This window comes from Polistes fuscatus, unplaced genomic scaffold (genome assembly GCF_010416935.1).
Source record: "Polistes fuscatus isolate 324 unplaced genomic scaffold, CU_Pfus_HIC Scaffold2, whole genome shotgun sequence".
NCBI classification, from domain to species: domain Eukaryota; kingdom Metazoa; phylum Arthropoda; class Insecta; order Hymenoptera; family Vespidae; genus Polistes; species Polistes fuscatus.
This window is the reverse complement of record NW_025113096.1, coordinates 1367447-1388082: the sequence shown is the minus strand read 5'-3', so window position 1 is coordinate 1388082 and position 20636 is coordinate 1367447. Positions and strand designations below refer to the sequence as shown.

At 27.8% G+C, this 20636-nt stretch overlaps 4 protein-coding genes across 6 annotated transcripts; 2 read left to right on the top strand and 2 right to left on the bottom strand.

Annotated features, from left to right (window-relative positions):
* Positions 1-20: 20 nt before the first annotated feature.
* On the bottom strand, positions 21-8085 carry LOC122516434 (monocarboxylate transporter 1). 3 transcript variants are annotated; one of them, XM_043634228.1, is made up of 10 exons: positions 8016-8085; positions 6841-6996; positions 6109-6235; positions 5795-5938; positions 5428-5555; positions 5048-5185; positions 4563-4887; positions 3911-4066; positions 3265-3456; positions 2795-3154 (listed from the first exon to the last, which is right to left on the bottom strand). In XM_043634228.1, the coding sequence occupies exons 2-10, from the start codon at positions 6928-6930 to the stop codon at positions 2991-2993; spliced, it is 1464 nt and encodes a 487-aa protein (XP_043490163.1). In that variant the 5' UTR covers positions 6931-6996; positions 8016-8085; the 3' UTR covers positions 2795-2990. The 3 variants fall into 3 exon arrangements, with proteins under 3 accessions (XP_043490164.1, XP_043490163.1, XP_043490162.1); XM_043634229.1 differs by lacking the exons at positions 2795-3154; positions 8016-8085 and adding an exon at positions 21-94 and having other exon boundaries at positions 6841-7227; XM_043634227.1 differs by lacking the exon at positions 8016-8085 and having other exon boundaries at positions 6841-7227.
* Positions 8086-11220: 3135 nt separating this feature from the next.
* Positions 11221-15437, top strand: LOC122517100 (monocarboxylate transporter 9-like). The gene is made up of 9 exons (XM_043635470.1): positions 11221-11379; positions 11754-11880; positions 13051-13265; positions 13433-13523; positions 13927-14150; positions 14257-14480; positions 14590-14891; positions 14984-15178; positions 15274-15437. The coding sequence occupies exons 1-9, from the start codon at positions 11221-11223 to the stop codon at positions 15435-15437; spliced, it is 1701 nt and encodes a 566-aa protein (XP_043491405.1).
* Positions 15438-15800: 363 nt separating this feature from the next.
* On the bottom strand, positions 15801-19679 carry LOC122516213 (cytochrome P450 4g15-like). Its single transcript, XM_043633846.1, has 8 exons — positions 19505-19679; positions 18984-19194; positions 18434-18730; positions 17861-18266; positions 17707-17775; positions 16754-16922; positions 16482-16656; positions 15801-16035 (listed from the first exon to the last, which is right to left on the bottom strand). The coding sequence occupies exons 1-8, from the start codon at positions 19641-19643 to the stop codon at positions 15840-15842; spliced, it is 1662 nt and encodes a 553-aa protein (XP_043489781.1). The 5' UTR covers positions 19644-19679; the 3' UTR covers positions 15801-15839.
* On the top strand, positions 17181-17620 carry LOC122516214 (cytochrome c-like). The gene is made up of 2 exons (XM_043633848.1): positions 17181-17307; positions 17436-17620. Exons 1-2 carry the CDS (start codon positions 17181-17183, stop codon positions 17618-17620), a joined length of 312 nt encoding a protein of 103 aa, XP_043489783.1.
* Positions 19680-20636: the final 957 nt, after the last annotated feature.

The window sequence follows — 20636 nt, the reverse complement described above, 5'->3', positions numbered from 1 at the left end:
ATCAGTCTTTGAAATTGTATTCAATGGAAAGAAGAAAAAAATTCGTTTCCTATCGTTTCTCTTTGAAGGCTCGTGTCTTCGAGTAGTCTGGAGACTGTAGAAAATTGTTTAGTAGTAGTATATAATTCGGGATGGAACGAACGATAAGATAAACGATGACTCTCTCTCTGCTGATAGGATGTTTGAAAGATAGAATAAGAGAGATAGACAAAATTAAAGAGAAAGAAATAGCGAAACACAAAGAAAGAAAGAAAGAAAGAAAAATAAGAAATGATAAATCTATTTTTTAGTTTTCAAAAAATACCACTCTACACACTCTTACCTATTTTTAAATGTCCAAATTATAATACGTATTTTAGATAAAAAGTTTTATCTAACATAAGATTAAAATTAGAATAATTTCCAATAGAAATAAATATAAGGGCAAATTTTGGAAGGATACTTTGTCATAAAATTAATACAGAAAAGTTTAATTGATCTCTGGTATTTAGTTGTACCGTGGATGATAGGTCATTGCGAATTAGATGTTTTTAGATTTAACGAAAGAAAAATAAATACTTTTGTTTACTATTACTTATCGGATAAATAATATTATTTTATTGTTTTAGATATATGTTCAAATAATACTATGATATAAAAGTAACATTTTTGATAATCTTTCATATGCAATAAAAATAACATATACTTTTGTTTATTACGATTAAGAAATAGAAGAAAAAAAGGGTACAATTATAGCATAATACTCAAATGGCAAAGTGTTGATATTACTACATAGCAGTTGATAGCACTTCAACGTTAGATAACCCGAGTAGAAATAAGACGAAGCACACACATCTTTAATGGATACTTTAATCGGCTAAATTGCTACTACTATTCGTGTATACTTATGCTATATTATTCGATCTAGTTTTTTTTTTTGTTAATGACAGTTAATAGTCCTACCGTTTCATTGTCAACTTAAACCTCGACAAATTTCTTTTTATCCACCTAACGTTTGACATGTTCAATTAATAATTTAAATTAATCGAAAAAACTTACGAGATAACGCGTTACCCGTAACATATTTTTTTTTGTTTATTCACGTTACATTACAATACAGAAATAATTAATTTATTATTGTTAACAAAACGAATCCTTCGAATCGATCGATCGAGTGCTTTCATTTTCTGTTTACTTGCTACTCGAAATTATCATATTATCTAAGATTATCATTAATCATTATTTCGATATATATTTCAACGTTAACGTAACGAAAGTATTGAATATTTATGAGAACGATTCGTTTCAACGCGAATTCTCTTCTGCTTGTTATAAATAACATAAGTGGACTCTTATCCATTTTTCTTCATCTTCGTTTGATTATTTGTAAAGCAGTTAACATATCTTTCCTCGTATTTATTCAGCTTTTTCACTCTAGCATTATTTAAGTAACTCATAGAAAAATAATAATAATTAGTGGATATAAACGTTTCGTAGGAAAATTCGATTGAGACTAATGTTGTGTGGTTAAACGATTAATTAATTAAAAAAAAAAAACAAGAAATATCGAAAGACCGATTGGATTAATCGGAATTGCTAATATCGTGGATAGAATTATTTTTCGAATTTTTGTAATATAGAATCACGTGGATAAAATAAACATATGATCACTGTATACGATATATATACGTTTCAACGCGAACTGCGATCTTTCTTAGACTGATTCTCGGTGAGTCAGTCAACAACGTCGAGAAGAAGGTTTGAAACCGGCTTCGTAAAGTAGATCCCAGAGTGTGCTGCTTATTTCTCTTATTCGTATACTTCGTTTTATATTATACGTGTATATATACGTACTACACGTATAAAACATGTATATATGTGTATCTACCTACGTGAGTACGAACGTGCAAGCCGGTTTATGCTCGAAACGACTCCTTCAGTCTTATTACCAAACCGATTTAAACATTTCTTCTTTATCGATCGATCGATTGTTTAAATATTCAACGAACATTTCAAATCGTTTTGACGAACGAATGATATTTGATTAGTAAATATTTACATTTCATCATCTCAGAAACATCTGTTGTAACAGACGATAAAAATAAATCGTTGTAAAGTATTCGTTTATAAGAAATATAATAGATTTATTTTTTTAATATGTCGAATGTGTTAACGAAACATTCGATAGTTTAATTTATTTAAAATAATATCTCGAAGTATAGTATAATAATTATTAAAATTATTATATTACAGAGACAATATTTTTCATTTATTTATTATATATTATTTTTTATTATATATTATTTATTATATTTATTTATTATATTATTTATTATATTATTATACAGAGACAATTTTTTATTTATTTATTGCGTTTCATTAATTTTGTTAAAATGAATGTTGGAAAACTAAAATCGTAGCAAATGTTTGTATTCGTTATTATCGTTATTATAAATAGATCGAGTGACTGTTTTATAGGAATTTTTTTCAACAACAATAAGAAGAGATCGTAACGACGATAATAGATCTCTGATGTAATGTTAAATTAGCGTTAAGACATAATACGTTTAAATTCTTCTTAGAATTCGTAATTGTGCATCATTATAACATTGAGAGGAATAGTAATCGGATAATCTAACGCCATTCTTGATTTCTCATTTGCATACGCCTAATCTCATTGGTACTGATATCTACTGAAGTATGAATAATTTCAATTCATATATTTCCGTTATTAATATCAAACAAATCTAATTATTATAACGATAGGATTTTAGTTAATGGAATATATAGGATATCAAATAATTCAAATCCGTGATATGTTTCAATTGTATATTTCTAACGTATTGATAACGTAATAAACTATAATAATTAATAGCGTATATAAATTAAAAATATATTATATATCTCAAATTAAAACTTAATACTTGAATTATTGTATAAAAAAAAGAAAAGAAAAAGAAAAGAAATAGAAAATAATTCGTCATTAATTATTAAATTAAATAACATCTCCGTTATTCTATCGTATTCTTTTGCGTTTCTTCAATAAACTCCGGTTTCCTTTTACGTATGCCGAAATATGAAAATTCGATAGTCCACGAGATAAAAGTCAGAATGATTAGACTGGTCATAACGTGAATGCATATTCTATAGCTCTGGGTATAATCTCGTATGAATCCTGTATCAATGTAAAAGTATTTTCCTCGAAATAATTTATAACAAATGATAAAATCAATTGAAAATATATATATATCGATTCTCAAAATAATATCTTTAAAAATAACTTACCGATGAGTGGACTCATAGCAACAACGAAGATACCCTTACAGACCATAAATATTCCAAATGCACTTGGTAGTTTTTTCAATGAACAACACTCGGAGATACTGAGATTCAAATTGACCAAAGTAGCTCCGCGCAAAAATCCTATTATTACGAATATCACGATTACGGTTGTTCCTTTCGTACGTTCGGCGAGTACTGAAAAAAAAATATATATATATTATACTATATAATATAAATTGCATAATTTATATATATAATTGCATAATATAAATCTTATAAATTGCATAATTTATATAATAATATAATTTGTATTATAGGATGAACCAATATATTCGTGTGTTTATTGTGTTACAAATTACATAATTTGTATAATAATATAATTTGTATATAATTGTATAACATAATTTGTATTATAGGATGAACCACAATATATTCGTGCGTTTATTGTGTTATAAATTGCATAATTTGTTCTTTCTTTTTTTTTTTATAAAATTTACTTTGGATATTAATTAAATAAAAATATTAATTAAAGAAATGATTAATAAAATAATAAATAATTAAAGAAAATTATTCTATAATTTAATAATTTGGTTACTATTACTTATCGGATAATTATTAATTAAAGAAAAAATAAATATGGAAAGCTTACCGGAACGTCCAAAGCCAACCATAATAGAACAAATCCAAAATATCGATCTCTTCTTCAATCCTAGTCTATCGAATATAGTTGGTAACGTCAAACGGGCAAGGATGTCCGTAAAGGCAGTGATGGATAAACAAAAAGCGACTTCCGCCTTGGTCATTCCTATCGATCGTCAAGTATCTCGAGGAGTCTAGCTAAATTCTAAGTAGTGCCGTAGCGAGGTTAGATGGTCGATTTTGATCCTTTTCGTATATTATATACATATATATATATAAATTATTTGATTAATTATTTGATTTTTTGTCTTGATTTTTCTTCGCGGTCAAGTGTCGTTAGAAAAACAAAATAAAAATATCGTTTAAATATGAAATTTAATTAAATATGAATTTAATTTAATTTTAGTTTTTTTTTTATTTTATTTTATTTTATTCTCCCTCTCTCTCTCTCTCTCTCTCTTTCTATTTCTCACTCTCTCTTTCTGTACGCTCGCGCACGTGTGTACGTTTTTATCTGTGATTTTTGTTGATTTCAATTATATGATTTATTCAAGATAAAAAGAAAAGAAAAGAAAAAGTAAATCTTACGAGATCGATACGGACCATTGACAGTTCCTTGCTACGATACGTACTCGTGAATTTTCTCGCCAGTCGATACTAACCGATGCTCGAGAGGAAAAATGGAGTCATCAGCTTGAAATTTGATTCTGCCACGTAATAAAGGCTAGTGCCAACAACTACGTTCAGATATACGGTGTCTTTCAGTAAATCCAAGTCAAATGTTTTCATTATTTTATCGAAGAACGTTGTCGTTGGTTTTTTTTTATTATCGTCATCCTCCATTTCGATGATCTTAGAATCGGCCATATTTGTTTCGCTTCTTCTTCTACCATCCCCGTTGTCGTGACTCGTACCGTTCGTTACTTTGCGCAAAGAAGTTGAAGTTTTTTGCAAAAGGGCGTCCTTCTCCTTAGGTTCGGTGCTTTTCTAAAGAAATTTATTGATAATTGATAAACCATTAACTTCGTTGTTCGTATTTACCAATCACGTTTTACGAATTATATCGACAAGAAAATTCGTATTAATTTTTCAATCAAATTTTATAAACGATTTTTATAAATGAATAATGAACTTATTTTTACGTTACTTTGGGTATCAAAGTTTCTTTTTTTTTAGTTTCCAGAGATCTCAAAAGACATGCACCGACTACCGAATGAAGTGCCCAAGCACTTATAATCATCATAGTTCCACTAAATCCGTAGGATTTTAATAATACGTGAACGAGCTGTGAACACAAATATATAAAATAAAATGATATACCTTATTATACCCTAGATTAGGTTCGGAAAAAAATTGAGAAGAAAAAAAATTCTTTTTTGTATGATTCATTTGATACTACAATTATTTATATTAGAAATGAAATAATAATCAATGCTTACAAATGATTATATGTATTGATCATGTCGTGTAATTATATATCGCATTTATGTGGATTAGTAATTATTATACACGAATCATTTTACGAACCTGCGGTACCAACATCATTGCCAAGGTTGTTCCAGCCATTGAGAAACCAACCGCTTGTCCGCGTTTCTTGTCGAAGAAAGTGTTCAAGGCTACGAACGCGGATGCAATTGCGATTCCTGTACCAAAGCCTATACGTAAACCGATAAATTGTTATTATAAATAATATTACTATTTTACATATATATCGTAGATAATATAGAAATAATTTCAAATCTAACGAACAGGTTTGATTTCATTATTTTAATGGATTAACAAATACTCGTGTTAATCGAAAATAAATTCGTTATTAATATCGATTGAAAAGTTAATAATAAACAATCGTTATTGTTAATTGATATAAATGTTAAACGATAAAATAATAATTCACCTCCTAAAATGCTATAAGTACAGATCAAATAAGGCATGCTGTTTGCTCTTGATGTCAACATTAGACCGGTGCAACTTAAAAGTGAACCAAAAAATGCAACTTTTCTGTAAGAATATTTTTTCAACAATGGTCCAACGAATAGACCTGTAAACAAATAAAAGATTGCGAGGATCAGTTTTACTTTTTATAGGATTTTTCGATAATCAAATCGAAGATCAGTTCATTTGATCAGTTCAATTTAAATATCAAAATAATCGATACGAATTGATTGTTATAAGAAAATTGTAAAAAAAAAACAGTCAATTGATGATTACCTGAAAAATTAACAATAGCGTCAAGCACGCTCATTATCACTGACGTTCCAGTAGATTTAATATTGAGTTCCTCTAAAAGATCTTGGAAGAGAAGACCAAAAGATGGATCCAGAGACCTCAACGAAAGCTAATCGTATATAATTAAATTAACACTAACTTTATGAATGACGTTGAAAATTGTATATCGTACGTTTTTTTTGCGAATGACTTCGTATCACGTTAAAATGATTATTGTTTCGTATTACGAAAAAATAAATTATGAAAATTGACGATAACTTCGTATTTAGATATAATTTGTATGAAAAAAAAAATCGATATAATTTTTATCGAAACATTGACGTCGATATCTAAAATGTATAATACATAATATAATAACAACGATATGACGTAGGTTCTCGCATGTAAAGTGATAGATAAAGAAGCGACTAAAATGTATGTAAATGTTAACAAAAATAGAAGATTTCTATCTTTTCGTAGAAGTTATGCAATACATAAATTAAATCTCTTTCAGAAACTTCACGGTTGAAATTGTATAAAAATATAATAGATATTATTTTATAATTATTTGCGACAATTTAGAATGACGTAACGATAAGAATTAAATTTATCTATAAAACAAAAATAGAATATAATTAAACGTATTTATTAACGACAGGACAATAGTTAATCTCACGGGATGTTAGTAAAAATGAAGTTTTTAAAATAAAACAAAAAATATGTGCGTTAACTTACCGAGATTAAACTGCTTCCTAAACAAACGAACCACCCCCAACCACCATCTGGCGCTTTCTTTTTCGTTTCATCGCGTGATCCGTTCTTCATTTTTATAAATTACGAGAAGAAGAGATCACTTAATTGCGCACCTTCGATTCTTGACTACGATTTGAACTGATGTGAAATTGAATGGGCACGTGTTACGATTGAAGGAAGAACTTAGGTATATGGTGGGATGATTTCTGCTTTTGATCACATGATCGAATGAAAACCAGTCATTACTAATGATAACTATCACTTTATTCAACGATCACTGATTGATAGATATATCTAATCTATTTTTTCTCACTTCTTTTATCGATACTTATTTCTCTCTCTTTTTTCTTAAAATGTTTTTTTTAAAATGTAATATCGACGTAAATCACAACGTTCGTTCGTTCGTTCGTTCGTTCGTTCTTTCATCCAACCGATCATCCGTCCATTTGTTCGTTCACACTTTCGCTCGCTGATTCATTCGACTTATCGTTTTTTTTTATCTCTATTCAGCAGCATATATCGCATAATGGAAAAGATAATTCGTTAAAACATTAACTCGATACGATAAGTTGAGTAACGAAAATTGTCTCAACCGTTAATGTTTTATTATCAAAACAAATATTAATAATGTAATTTGCCAAATCGATAATCAACCGAGAAAAAGTTATCTCCAACTATTGCGATAATCCCTAAGTTTTTTCAATCTTTTTAATCGATAAATTTAAGATTATTGCAATAAATAACACTTTCATACAAAATTAAATATCTTTTCATTCTCAATAAATTATAATATATATAATTGTTTTTTTTTTCTTTTTTTATTCACACTGTTATCGACACAAAACGATTGATATCTTGTTATTATAGTTCGTATCAATTCAATGATTAAAATATTTTATCGTGTTTGATATAATACATCGATACGTACACCAATGCACTCGTTATTTTCGAAAGACAAATGTTTCGACATTATATTAAATATTTAATATCGTACACGAGAATATGTGTGTGAGTGAGAGAGAGAGAGAGAGAGAAAGAGAACACGTTAACGTTTATGATTGATTTCTTTTTTTGCAATAAGTATCACGAGTAATCCTGCGAACTAAATGATTTCACTTGCTTCCACGGTTTAACTAGAAGAACTTGATAACACTTACCCGTCAGTTACGACTATTTCTAATATGCTTGCTAGCCACTACTAGATGACCTTCTTGTCGCCACGTTTTATAAACTACGTACAACACCGCTAAAAGAGGAAGAAGGCTAGCGATAATGAACAGAACGGAAGAAGAAGAAGAAAAAAAAGAATATACGTGATCAACGAATCAGCACGAGTTGTTAATCACCTACTACCTCCTCACTTTTGTACATTATTTTTCCTCTAATTTTGTACTCACTTATTTTGTACACATTTATATTCGTTTTACACGATTATCTTTTAATTAATAAATTAATTTATAAATTAAATTATATAATTAATAATAACATATAATTAATTTATAAATTTTCTATTCACGCGAATAAATTAACAATATTATATCCGTGCATAAGTTTATCCACCGAATAAGATTAAACGATTTGGCATGGTTGAAACAATAAAACGATTTAATTAATATTAATTCTATTCGATACGTACGAATGTAATTACATATAAAAATGTATACATTTTTAATACTTCTATTATATTTATTATTGCAAAATGTTTAAATATAATTAACGAGTTTGGTATAAATGTATCAGTAATTTTGTTAGTAGTGTAAATTTTCTTGTTTCTTTTTTCTTTGTTATTTTACAGTCGCTTCTTCATTCATTCGTACCTTTTTTGTTTCACTTTTTTAATATATTATTATTATTATTATTATTATCATCATCGTATTATTTTATTTGACGCAAGTAAAATATTACATCGGAAGGTGAAATTTATTCTCGTATCTATAGAGAGGCACAAGTAAAGACTTTTGAATGGTGGAAGGGCGGGGGGTGGGGGTTGGGTGGGGAGGCAAGTCGAATAAAATAATTCGATAAATGCGACCGAAAAACTCGTTTGCTACACCTACCAGCACTAACAAGGGAAAGGCGGTTTTATGAGGTTGCGGTATAAGATCCGTAAGGAATAAAATATACTCGTATACACAATTATATCTTTAGTCGGAGAAGAGTATTAAGATGTTACGCCAGGAACTTGTATGTGGTACATATGTATCGTACAAGTCAAATAGAGAGATATGTATAATACATAAGTCGAATAATTCGTTACGGTTTACGAATTCTCTTGAATTTATTAACATACAAATCTAAATAATTCCTGTCGTTCCTTTCTTTTATTTTCCCTTTTCTTTTTTTTATCTCTGTGTTTTCTACGTTTACGTATGTATTTGTAATATATCTTTATACGTGTACAAGTGTGTATATACAGATGTATATTTATTTGTATTACGTATTATCATTTTATCGATAAAATCTTTGTCTCGATATATATATGTAGTTTTTTTTTTAAATAATTTCTTCAGTTTTATCCTTACACTACTGAATAATAACGAATATTATATAACGTTATTGAAAATATTTGATTAACGTTCTTTCCTTGTTCATTATTTTTCTTTTTCATTTGCAATAATGATGCTAGTTATCATTATTAATGATATTACACAGTATAATAGGGAATATAATATTATTTCGTAGCATCGGATTCTAATGGCGGAAATGTATTGTGGATTAGCAGAATCAATAATTTCTAAGAGAATATGAGTTAACCGCAGGATTCTTTTGTCTCTGGATAGATGGTTTATTTATTTATTATTATGGTTATATTTTATTTTATTTTTATCCGACACTTTACCTATTTTTTATTGACATCGTGATGATTTTTTAACATCGTCCAGTTAATTTCGATGCATTTAAATATTTAGCCCCTTCGTTTTCTCAAAAAAGGTTGAGTATTGGGTCTTACTGTTTGCGCAGAGGATATTTTTCTGATTTAAAGAAAAATCGATGTTTTGTCAATTTTTGCTTATTTCTTGTTAGATTGCCCCTAAGAGTATGCAACCACTACGTATCGTTAACGTGGAAGTATTGTACGAAAATATAAACATTCGTAAGGGGCAACATTCGTAGTAAGCAATCTGTGATGACTTTTACATATTTTTCATATTAAATTATCTTTCATTTAATTATTTAATATTTATTTAAACAATGTTTAAGAAAGTAAAGATTAAAATTATATGAGATTTAATATTCTATGTTGAATATCTTAAAAATTAAATTAATCCATATTTATTAATATGTTTTATTTTACATTTCAATTCGTCTAACATATATTTCTAATATTTATAATATATTAATATACGTATATATTATTTATATTTACATAACGAAGAGTATTTAGAAATCTAATTCAAATTATAATATTATACATAGGCAAATCATTATTCAAAACAACAATAACACTAACTAACGAATTACGTAAAGTAAATTGTTATCTTAATACAATGAAAACATTCGAATTTCAATAACAATTAACATATTTCGGATACAAGTAATCGTACTGTCAATAGTATTTAATCTTTAAATCAGACAATATAACGAAATTGTTATTTAAAAGTGTCTTAAAACGAATTTTGTTTACCGTATTACGCGTTAGCTTTAATTAAATTGTGTAATATTTTTAATTATTTATACAAATATAATTATCTTCTTATCCAATGATTGTTTAACGTGCGAAGTATGAGTTATCTCGGTATTTAAATCGTATCTTTATATTGCATGTATATATATTTTTTATATTTTAAAAAAAAAAAAAAGAAAAAGAACGAGATAGACAATTTATTCGGCAGAAGTCGGTTAAAAACTTAGCGTTTAAAAGTATTTTCGTCTCTCTTCATTTATTCTCATAAGACTAGATGATCATAAGCAATATTTCATAATAATGATGGGTATTTAATGCGTTGACGTCGAGTACACAGATAACAGAATTTTAAAAATCATTTGCTACTTGTCTCTTTCAGTCGAAATCTGTCGTTCTCACTGACGCGAAACTGTTCTTGCGAATCGACTATACTTATTTTAAATATGAGTGTTAATTAAAAAGGAAAAGAGAAAAAGAGAGAAATAAAAAGTGTGTGATAGAAAAAAAAAAAAAAAAGAAAAAGAAAATACGAATAATTGTTGAATCGTTGAAACGAAATGTTATTATAGATAATAGTTTTAAATCTTATAAACCTTTAATTCATCTCCAATTCATCAGTCAAGAAACACAATTGGAGATAAGGTTGTCGAATTTTCGTCTAAATATAATTCGTAATTAATAAGAGGAGAAAATTATAATAACAAAGAAAAAGAAGGATAAAAAATATATTAAGAGAAATGGAAAAGGCTGTTAGTAATGTTGAAATGACCGAACAAAAAGAATTAATAAATAAAGATGAAATTATTAATAAATTGGATGAAGATATTCAAATGGAATATCAGGCACCGGAAGGTGGTTGGGGGTGGATCGTGACTTTGGCGATGATCATCATTCTTGTATGTGTATTAAGATTTTAAATTAATTCGAGAACAATTTTAATTGAATTTTGTAATGTTATTTATTATTAAACGAAATAACATCGAGGTATCTCAGATTTTTATGACAACAATTTTTTTAGAACAATTACGTAACATATTAATTTTTATTTTAATTGATTAATATATATAAAACAATTATTTATTTTATATAAATTGAAATGTATGTAATACAAGCCAAATTGATTTTTATTTCGTCATTACGTATAATTATTTTCAAACTTTATTATAAATATTATTCGAAATTAATTGAATTTTCTCAAAATCAGATTCGAGATACTTTTTAATCGAGAGCAATATTTATATTTAACAAATAATATGAATTATTTTTATAGATTACGGTTATCGGACCGGCCCCATCGATTGGATTAATTTTTGGTGATTTTCTCGAGCCTACCGGTCAAACTGGACTTTTATTGACACTTTTTGGTGCACTTTTCAGTATTACTTTTTCAATCTCTAGTAAGTTTAATATCTGACACATAATTGCATTGTATTTCCTCTACTGATACGAGTATTACTGCACGAAAAATTAATTGTAATTACGTAAAAAAGAGATACGTTCGAATATTATCGAACAGTATGAGCATTTCGATATTTCAAAGAGAAATCAATTAAACTCAATTTGAATTAATAAATTATTTTTTTAAATTGCATATAATAATTAACGAAGAAAATATTGAGAAAAACGAAACAACAACGTTTTATAAATTTAAAACGTTTTGTACGTACGTATATATGGGATTCTTATTGTAAGTATAATTGCATAATGATTTTCATTAGGCGCCAAGATTAGAAATAGCTAGTGGGAGAGGTTGAGATACGAAGTATATTTGCATACAAACAGAATACTATTGTAACGTTTCGTTAGATGTATTTATATATATGCAAGATTCTACTTCTTAATAAGTATATATATCTTACACTAGTTTTGTGTACACTGTAGTACACTTGATCCTTGTTCTACATATTCATTAAAAAATTGTCATCGTCAGAAAGATCATAATCGATTTCGTCGACGTCTCCTCGTGTTGTCTCAAATACAGATAGGATATTAAAAAAAAAAAAGTTTTATGCAGAAAGATTTAAGTTTTTATGATAGCTTAAGATAAGTTGACGAAGTATTTTTTGTTATTTTTTTTTCTTTTTTTTTTCTTTTTTTTTTTGTCATATTGTAATAGCAAACACGCGATACTCGAGAAACTCTATGAGAATGTAAATTATTTCTAGAGTAACGAGTAAGAATGAAACAAATTGAAAAGATAAAATGATATCGGATAATCGAAAATGCCATTTATATATGCGTACGTCGTCAATTTGCACGAGGATTAAAATGTAGACCGTGGTAAAAGGGGAAAACACAGTGACGATAAGGAAAGATGATGAACCATAACGGGCGGTAGAATTGTAGAATAATTTAACATACATTTTTCCGATTTCGTTGATAACGTTTATTAATAAATTTAATTTGTATCTTTTTTTTTTGCGAGAAAACATTAAAAACAAAGTTACTTAAACAATTTTATATTCGTACGTCGTATCTTTGTAAAAAAAAAATGACAAATTAATGACATTTATTCGAACTTATACGTGTGTATATTTTTGTAAATTTGGATTTATATTATTTTTTAGGCCCATTAGCTAATTATTGGATGCAGAAATATACGATGAGACCAGTTGCAGTAATGGGAGCGGTATTGTTTTCTGCCTCAAACATTTTATTAGCTTTGGCCATAAGTATTTGGCACATGATGATTTTATTTTTTATACAAGGAATCGGAGTAGGACTTCTTCTTACGCTAAGTAACACGAATTTCAATTCTTACTTCGTGAAAAAACGTGCTCGAGTAAGTGAAAACGAGACATTCGAAATTCCAATCGTAACGATAAATATATATATATATACTTACATATATACTTTCATTATATCCATTTTGTTTTGAGAGAGAGAAATATCGAGAGAACGCGAATCGTAAAGCAAAAAAATTCAATCGAAAATAATTTGATGTCTCAGATAATGAGCCTGGCCCAAGTGATCATCGGTATGGGTGCCATCGGTTATCCCTATTTTATCGACAAAATGATGCCACTGTACGGCTTTCGAGGTAATTTATTTAATCCAATTACGCGTATAAAGAAAGTACACTATTATACATATATATAACATATATATTATATATTCGTTGATGTTTTTTTTATTAAACAGGTAGGTAGGTACATATATTTATAATGACAACAAAAAAAATAAAGGGTTACCTTATATAAACAAGCCAAAGACGTATAATTACGTTAAATTATATTTTATAAAAGAAAAAAAAGTGAAAAGTAATATGAAAATTATCGATAAAACACAATGAAGCAATAATACAATATATATATATAAATAAATTATTGATTTAAAAAAAAAGTTTTAAATTTGACTGGAATTTCTAAATAAAAAAATCGATTTCATTTTTATTCATCGTTTTATTGTCAACAATTGTAAAATGTTTGTTTTATTCTTCGAAGGAACCGCTGCTATAATAGGTGCGATCAGTTTGAACTGCATTCCTGCTGTACTTATGTTGCATCCGGTTGAATGGCATACCAAGGGTAAAAAAATCACTTCCGCGGAGAGAGTTTGCAAGGCTGTGAAAAAATCTAATCGACGTTTGAACATCGATGACCATCACCAAGATTCGTCCGGTCAATGGACCAGTTTACGTAGTTTAAAAGAAAACATAACCTATAAAGTTACTTCGTTATGCAATTCTTTCAAAGCTTTTCTTGTTTTTTTTTAATTTTTCTTCGGAACGTGTTGATTGAGATGGAATGATCGAACGATTAAATTTATTTCAGACTGAACCAACCGAGGAAATTTCTAATAATATTGAAAACGAAGAATATCGTGTTAGATCATGGTCGTGGTCAGTTCGTGAAGTTTTGACCGAAAGATTGCACGTATTTTCTTCATCGAGTGCAGCGAATGTGGCAAGTGGTATAGGTGCACTAGCAGATATCAAAAGTAATTCTAAAATATTGGTTGACAATACCATAGATAATACTAATCAATACAAATACGTGTAAGTTGGATACAAGTTTTGTAAACTTCGTACACATTTTATTTTCGTTTAATTCAAATGTTATAATATATATTATAATCTTCTTATATAATATTATTTTATATACTAGATCCTGTTGGAAGAAATTTATCAAAATAATGGATCTTTCTATGATGAAAGATTTATATTTTTTGAATTTGAGTTTCGGTAGCAGTATCGCCATTACGTGCGATTTTACTTTTGTTTCATTATTACCAATAATGATGTTTCACGATGGATATACCAGAAGTGAATCAGCATTGGCTATCATAGTTAGCGGTACAGCAGAATTGATTTCTAGAATATTACTCGCTATTTTTAACTTTTTCGTCAAAGTCCAAGCTAAATACTTGTTCTTCGTTGCCATGATCGCGATGTCGTTCGCTAAAGCAGGTAAAATTTTTCTTTATTTTTTTCTTTCTCTTCGAAAAATAAAGAAGAAATGTATTCAGAGTTTATAAAAGATTTGTTTGTTGTTTTTACAGGATTTGTAATGTTCGAGGATACAATAATGGCTGTTTTAGTGATGAATGCAATAATCGGTATGGTACGTGCTTTGATGTTAGTACCACAATCTTTAGTTATCATAGAACATGTTCAAATAGACAAATTAGCGTCTGCTTATGGATGTTTTGGATTTATTATGGGTGCCACTTCGTTGGTGTTATCACCTATTCTTGGTACGGTATTTGATTGAAATCAAATATTTTATAATCAAAATAATTCAGATAAAATATATCTATAACAATTATATATTTGAATATAAATATTCTAGGAAATATCAGGGATTGGACTCAAAGTAATGAAATATTTCAATACATTACATTAGGAATTCATACCGCGTGCATTTTCCCATGGACATTGCAATTTTTCTTTGTGGATTTTCAAAAATGGAGGAAGAAACGACGTAACGTTAACTTATCCAATCCTTCAAATTAACGTAAACGGAGAGAGACGGAGAAAGACCATTGATTAAAATAAGTATTAATGTGCCTAATGTTAAGTATAATAATATAATATATATATATATATATATATATATATTTACATATATACGTATAGAATTAATTAGAATAGAATGTTTTCTTTTGTTTTATATTTTAAAATAATTTTATCGAATCGGACGAACGATGAAGAAAAAAGTACTTATTATTATTATTATTATTATTATTTTTTTTTTTGTGTTAATACAATATTACAATGATTATCTTTGTTAATTTTATATACGTTAACTTAACTAAAGACTAAATTAAGCATATATATATATATATAAACTTAATTAATATTCATTTGATACGATTTTACTGAAAGATTATTATTTATTAAAATAAAAAAGCGATTTTAAGCTCGACTTTCTGAAAAAATATTTTGTCGTGGTTCAATTCTTATGTTAAAACCATCGGATCTCTTCAAGATAATATCTACTTGTAGTTGAAATTGTGTATGAGGTACGTCGGCTATTATCTTATAGTTTCTCAGTATAGTCGATACAAGTACTTTTAATTTTAACAATGCGAATTTGCGTCCCACGCAAGATCTTGAAACAAAAAGATAAAATAATAATATCATTATTAAAAATTTTTTATATATCTTTCTGTTTTATTTTTTCAATTATTGAAAAATACTAATTCATATGTACTTGCTTCGGCAGTACATATACTAAAAATAATACTAATTCATATTGTTTCATATTAAAAACCAAAAATGATATAATTCAATAAAATAAAAGAACAACGAATCACATGAAAGAAACATGATTAAAAGTTTCATTAAAATATGCGAGCACATTGAGTTTTAATGATATAATATAAGATAAATAATAAATTGTTATATACACTTATTTAAATCATTATCGTGATTTAAATTCAATAGAATTTAAATCACTAATTAAATGATTTAAAAAATATATCAGAGAGAAATAGAGTTGTTATAATAAATCATCATCAATGCATTAATAAATTGTAATAAATAAATTGTAATTACCTTGGACCCGCGCTGAAAGGAATATAGGAATAATAATGTCTCTGTTGCATTTTTTCTGGCAAAAAATTGTCCGGATCGAATACCTCAGGATTTGGATAATATTCCGGCAAACGATGAATTTTGTATTGCGGTATTATGACTCTACATTTCGATGGTAAAATTTTCTGATTGCTAACTGAAAAATATAATATATTATATTATGATTAAAGAAATATTTTTGTATAAATAAAAAAATTAATATATCATAGTATAATTCATCGAATTGTGATTACCTAATTGTATGTCTTCGTGAAGGACTCTTGCTATTGCTGGAACTGGTGGGAAAAGTCTCAAAGTTTCTAAAATGACTCTTTCGAAATATTTCATTTCAAGAGTATCTTGAAATGTGCATGGTCTGTCTGAATCATTGAATATCGTATTTAATTCTTCCATAACTCGTTCCTGAAAACAGAAAAACAAAAAAAATAAACAAAATGATCATACGTAATCTAACGAAATCAATCAATAATTACGGTTGATCAAAATAAATAAAAGTTTAGTTATACGATCAACGAAATGAAAAAGTTAATACGTAGATATATCGCGATTATCGAAATTCTTGCGATAGTCATTTAGTTTATTCAGTTCGTAGCACACTTCTATGCATACGTATTCATAACCTGTATATTTGTTCACGATCAATTTTATTTTCATGGAAAAATGGGCAACGCAGAGAACGGAAAGTTATTGTTTAAAAAATTCTGTTCGACTTGTCATACAATCGAAAAAGGTGGCAGACATAAAATAGGTCCTAATCTGTTTGGAATCATAGGGAGAACATGTGGCAGTACGTGTACAATTATAATACACGTGAACGAATATATAATTGTTTGAAATCATGAGTTGTTTGAAAATCATGAATATTATTTTTTGTTCTTTTTTTTTCTCTTAATGATATTAATTATTTTTCGATAGCTATGCCCGGATTCGCATACACGGAATCTATGAAAAGGAAAGCGTGCACGTGGGATGAAAATACTTTGGATACTTATTTGGAATTTCCAAAGAAATTTGTACCAGGCACGAAAATGGTATTCATTGGTATTAGAAAAAGCGAGGATCGCAAAGATATAATAGAATATTTAAAGACGCTCAAATAAACGATAGAATATCATTTAATTTTAATTTGTAAAATATTTACGATATTTTACTACCACGCTTTCTTTTTTTTTCAAATTTTCTATACCTGAATATCCGGATTAACTCCTAGAACGCAAAGTATGAAACTTGAAGCTGCTGCTGTAGTATCGTGACCCTGGAAAAGAAAAAATATTAAATTTATTAATCATGTTTTCTCTTTTCCTATTTTTTTTATTGTTTTTTCTTTTTTAATATTTTACCTCGAACATTATGGTGTCGACTTCTTCTTTAATTTCCTCGTCGGTCAGATTAGTACCATTTCGGGCAAGTTCCAACATGTGTTCCAAGAACGCAGAACGTTTTTTCAATCCAATATCATTCTCATCCATTTCGTCGAGATCATCCTTGACGTAATGCAAATTCGTATATTTCTTTTCCGATTTATCGTTGCTCTTCTTATTTTTCTCCTCGTTTCGAGATTTATTAGTCGATTCTATGACGTGCGAATTCAATGCTTCCAATTTTTTCTCTTTTATTATTCGCGATGTCAGACTGTGGACGGTGTTCAAATGTTTTTCTTGTTCCATTGCGTATTTCGTCCATTTGAAAAACTTATCGAATCTTAATAATAAACTATACTGTCTGATATGAATGATATTGCACATTCTGTATTAAAAAATAAAAAAAAGAAATTATAGTTAGAATGATCGATTGAAATTTTTCCATAAATTAAAATGAGAAATGGAAAATAATCGAAAAGAAAAAGGAAAGAAACAAAAAATAATTAAAATATATTTTCGTAATAATTAAAATATATGTATATGTATGCGTACTTCATAACGGCCTTGGCATAATCGAAACTCGTCTTCTCTTTATTTTTTCCTCTAACTCCCATGGCCGTTTCCACCAATATGTCAACCGTTACCGTCGACAAATAATCGTGACAATCGAATTCCTTTCCAACTTGATCTTTCAATCTTTTCACCAAAGTCAAACTGTTCTCGTAAAATAACGGTACGAATGATTTAAGTATACTCATATGAAACGCAGGTGCTATAAATTTTCTGTGCGAGTACCACTTTTGACCATTGCTAATTAATAAACCATCACCTAACCAGGGTTTGAAGAATCTAAAATAAATATTATTATTATTTTGATTTTTGTTTATAGAAAATTTCATTATATAATATATCTTATAAAAGTTTCATTTAATAGATAATTATATAAAAATATTTTTTATTACGATAAAATCAAATCTAGAGACATGTTAAATGCTATTATAACGATTACATAACACATTTAAAGTTGTTTATTAGCTATTACGACGAACGAATACACTATTTAATATACGATTTTAAACGGATTAGCATTCATTATTTTAACCTGTATTCTGGTGATTTGGTAATGTGAACATGACTGCTAAGAACTACTTCAACGTCACGCGGATCCGTGAGAAATACGAATAATTCCATTCCAACGAAAGCACGAGTAACGGGTCCGTAAATATCCATTGAAAGTAATTTATCTAGGACATCTTTAGGATGAATGTTTAACGCTAATAAAATATTTCCAAAAAATGGAACAGTTGGTGGTCCTAAAGAAACACATTGTATATAAATATATAATTATAAAATATTATATATAAAATATTATATGTATACTTGTAATAATACGATTATTCAACGTTATACGAATTTTATTTAGTTTATTTGTTCATTTTTCACATTATTTTAAAATATATTAATGTACAAGATTATCGTTCGGATTGTGTGAAATTGAAATAATTGAAAAATTTAATTTCTTACGATAAAGTTAAAAGAAATATATTTACGTTTGTCAATTATGATTATTTTATTATTATCATCTTTTATTTATGTATTTTATTAAATACAATAATATATTACCTGGTAGTTTTCTTCCATATCTGACGAGTCTAGATGATTCCATATAGAAATAAGTAGCAACTAGAATTACAGTCAGTATCATCAACGAATAAAATCCCGTGGATAATAAAAATGACGAGGCAACCGGAACCGTTTCCATTTTTCTTTCGTTTTTTTTAAACCAAATTTTCTATCCTCGAATAAAATATTTTAACTGCCTAAAACACTTGAAAAAAAAACAAAAGAAAGAAAAAAAATATAAGAACAGCACACTATTCACTGTTGTAATATTCTATTACGTTTATTAGATAGAAAACTTAGGAAAATTTTCTTGACAACTTATTTCAAATCCAATGGTTATTATTCCTTTATTTCGTTTTACCTTTTACTCGATCGAACAACAACGTCGAACTAAACTCACCGAGCTATCACGTAACAATGACTAGGTTTATTGGCGTCAGATATTTTATAAACTTTGCAAATACAAGCAAAATTCATTATTGTATAAATTTTAATCCGACCTTAGACCTTTTCCGGTGATGGATAACATTATAATACGACGTAATGGAATATATTTGTTTGTCGTATCAAATCTGCCTTATTCATTGCTCGTTTTCCTTTTTATTGGACGCGCATCCATTATTTATTTCATTTTTTAACATAATTATTAACATTTAATTCGAATTATTGTCTGATCGATTTGATTACGTATTATGATTCCTTACAGTATACAGTATTAATTTGTTATCTTTTCACAAAACAAATATAATATTTATTTATAAAACAATCATACGCATTGTGTTATTAATCGAAATATTTCCCATTATATTCGATAACTTTGTTCCATCATCTTTCGAATTTATTGACGATTAAAACAAAAAATGTCGATTTTTATTGATACAAATTTAATTTCAAGGTTACGATGCAATTTCAACGCCTAATAATAATTACAAATGTATAACTTAGCGTGGAATATTTGTTATTCAAAAGAATAAGAAGAACGTATAAAATAATTGATTTCTGAGTTATCGAAGCATAGAGTAATATATTCGCGGAAATGATGTAAGCAAGGTACCCACCCACCCCCTGCATAGACTGCGTGTGTCAGAAAATAACCCTTCGAGTGGTAATGAAAAAACAACAAGGAAGACGA

Excerpts from the sequence above, each read along its gene's own strand:
- LOC122516434 (XM_043634228.1), bottom strand. The coding sequence starts at position 6,930 with ATGAAGAACGGATCACGCGATGAAACGAAAAAGAAAGCGCCAGATGGT. Across the intron at positions 6,236-6,840 it reads TAGGAAGCAGTTTAATCTCG|CTTTCGTTGAGGTCTCTGGA; the intron begins GTAAGTTAACGC and ends ATATACGATTAG. Across the intron at positions 4,067-4,562 it reads ATTTTTCCTCTCGAGCATCG|GAATGACCAAGGCGGAAGTC; the intron begins GTTAGTATCGAC and ends GACGATCGATAG.
- LOC122517100 (XM_043635470.1), top strand. The coding sequence starts at position 11,221 with ATGGAAAAGGCTGTTAGTAATGTTGAAATGACCGAACAAAAAGAATTA. Across the intron at positions 11,380-11,753 it reads TGGCGATGATCATCATTCTT|ATTACGGTTATCGGACCGGC; the intron begins GTATGTGTATTA and ends TTATTTTTATAG. Across the intron at positions 11,881-13,050 it reads TATTACTTTTTCAATCTCTA|GCCCATTAGCTAATTATTGG; the intron begins GTAAGTTTAATA and ends ATTATTTTTTAG.
- LOC122516214 (XM_043633848.1), top strand. The coding sequence starts at position 17,181 with ATGGGCAACGCAGAGAACGGAAAGTTATTGTTTAAAAAATTCTGTTCG. Across the intron at positions 17,308-17,435 it reads CATAGGGAGAACATGTGGCA|CTATGCCCGGATTCGCATAC; the intron begins GTACGTGTACAA and ends ATTTTTCGATAG.
- LOC122516213 (XM_043633846.1), bottom strand. The coding sequence starts at position 19,643 with ATGGAAACGGTTCCGGTTGCCTCGTCATTTTTATTATCCACGGGATTT. Across the intron at positions 18,267-18,433 it reads TATGCCAAGGCCGTTATGAA|AATGTGCAATATCATTCATA; the intron begins GTACGCATACAT and ends TTTTTAATACAG. Across the intron at positions 16,923-17,706 it reads GAGTTAATCCGGATATTCAG|GAACGAGTTATGGAAGAATT; the intron begins GTATAGAAAATT and ends TTCTGTTTTCAG.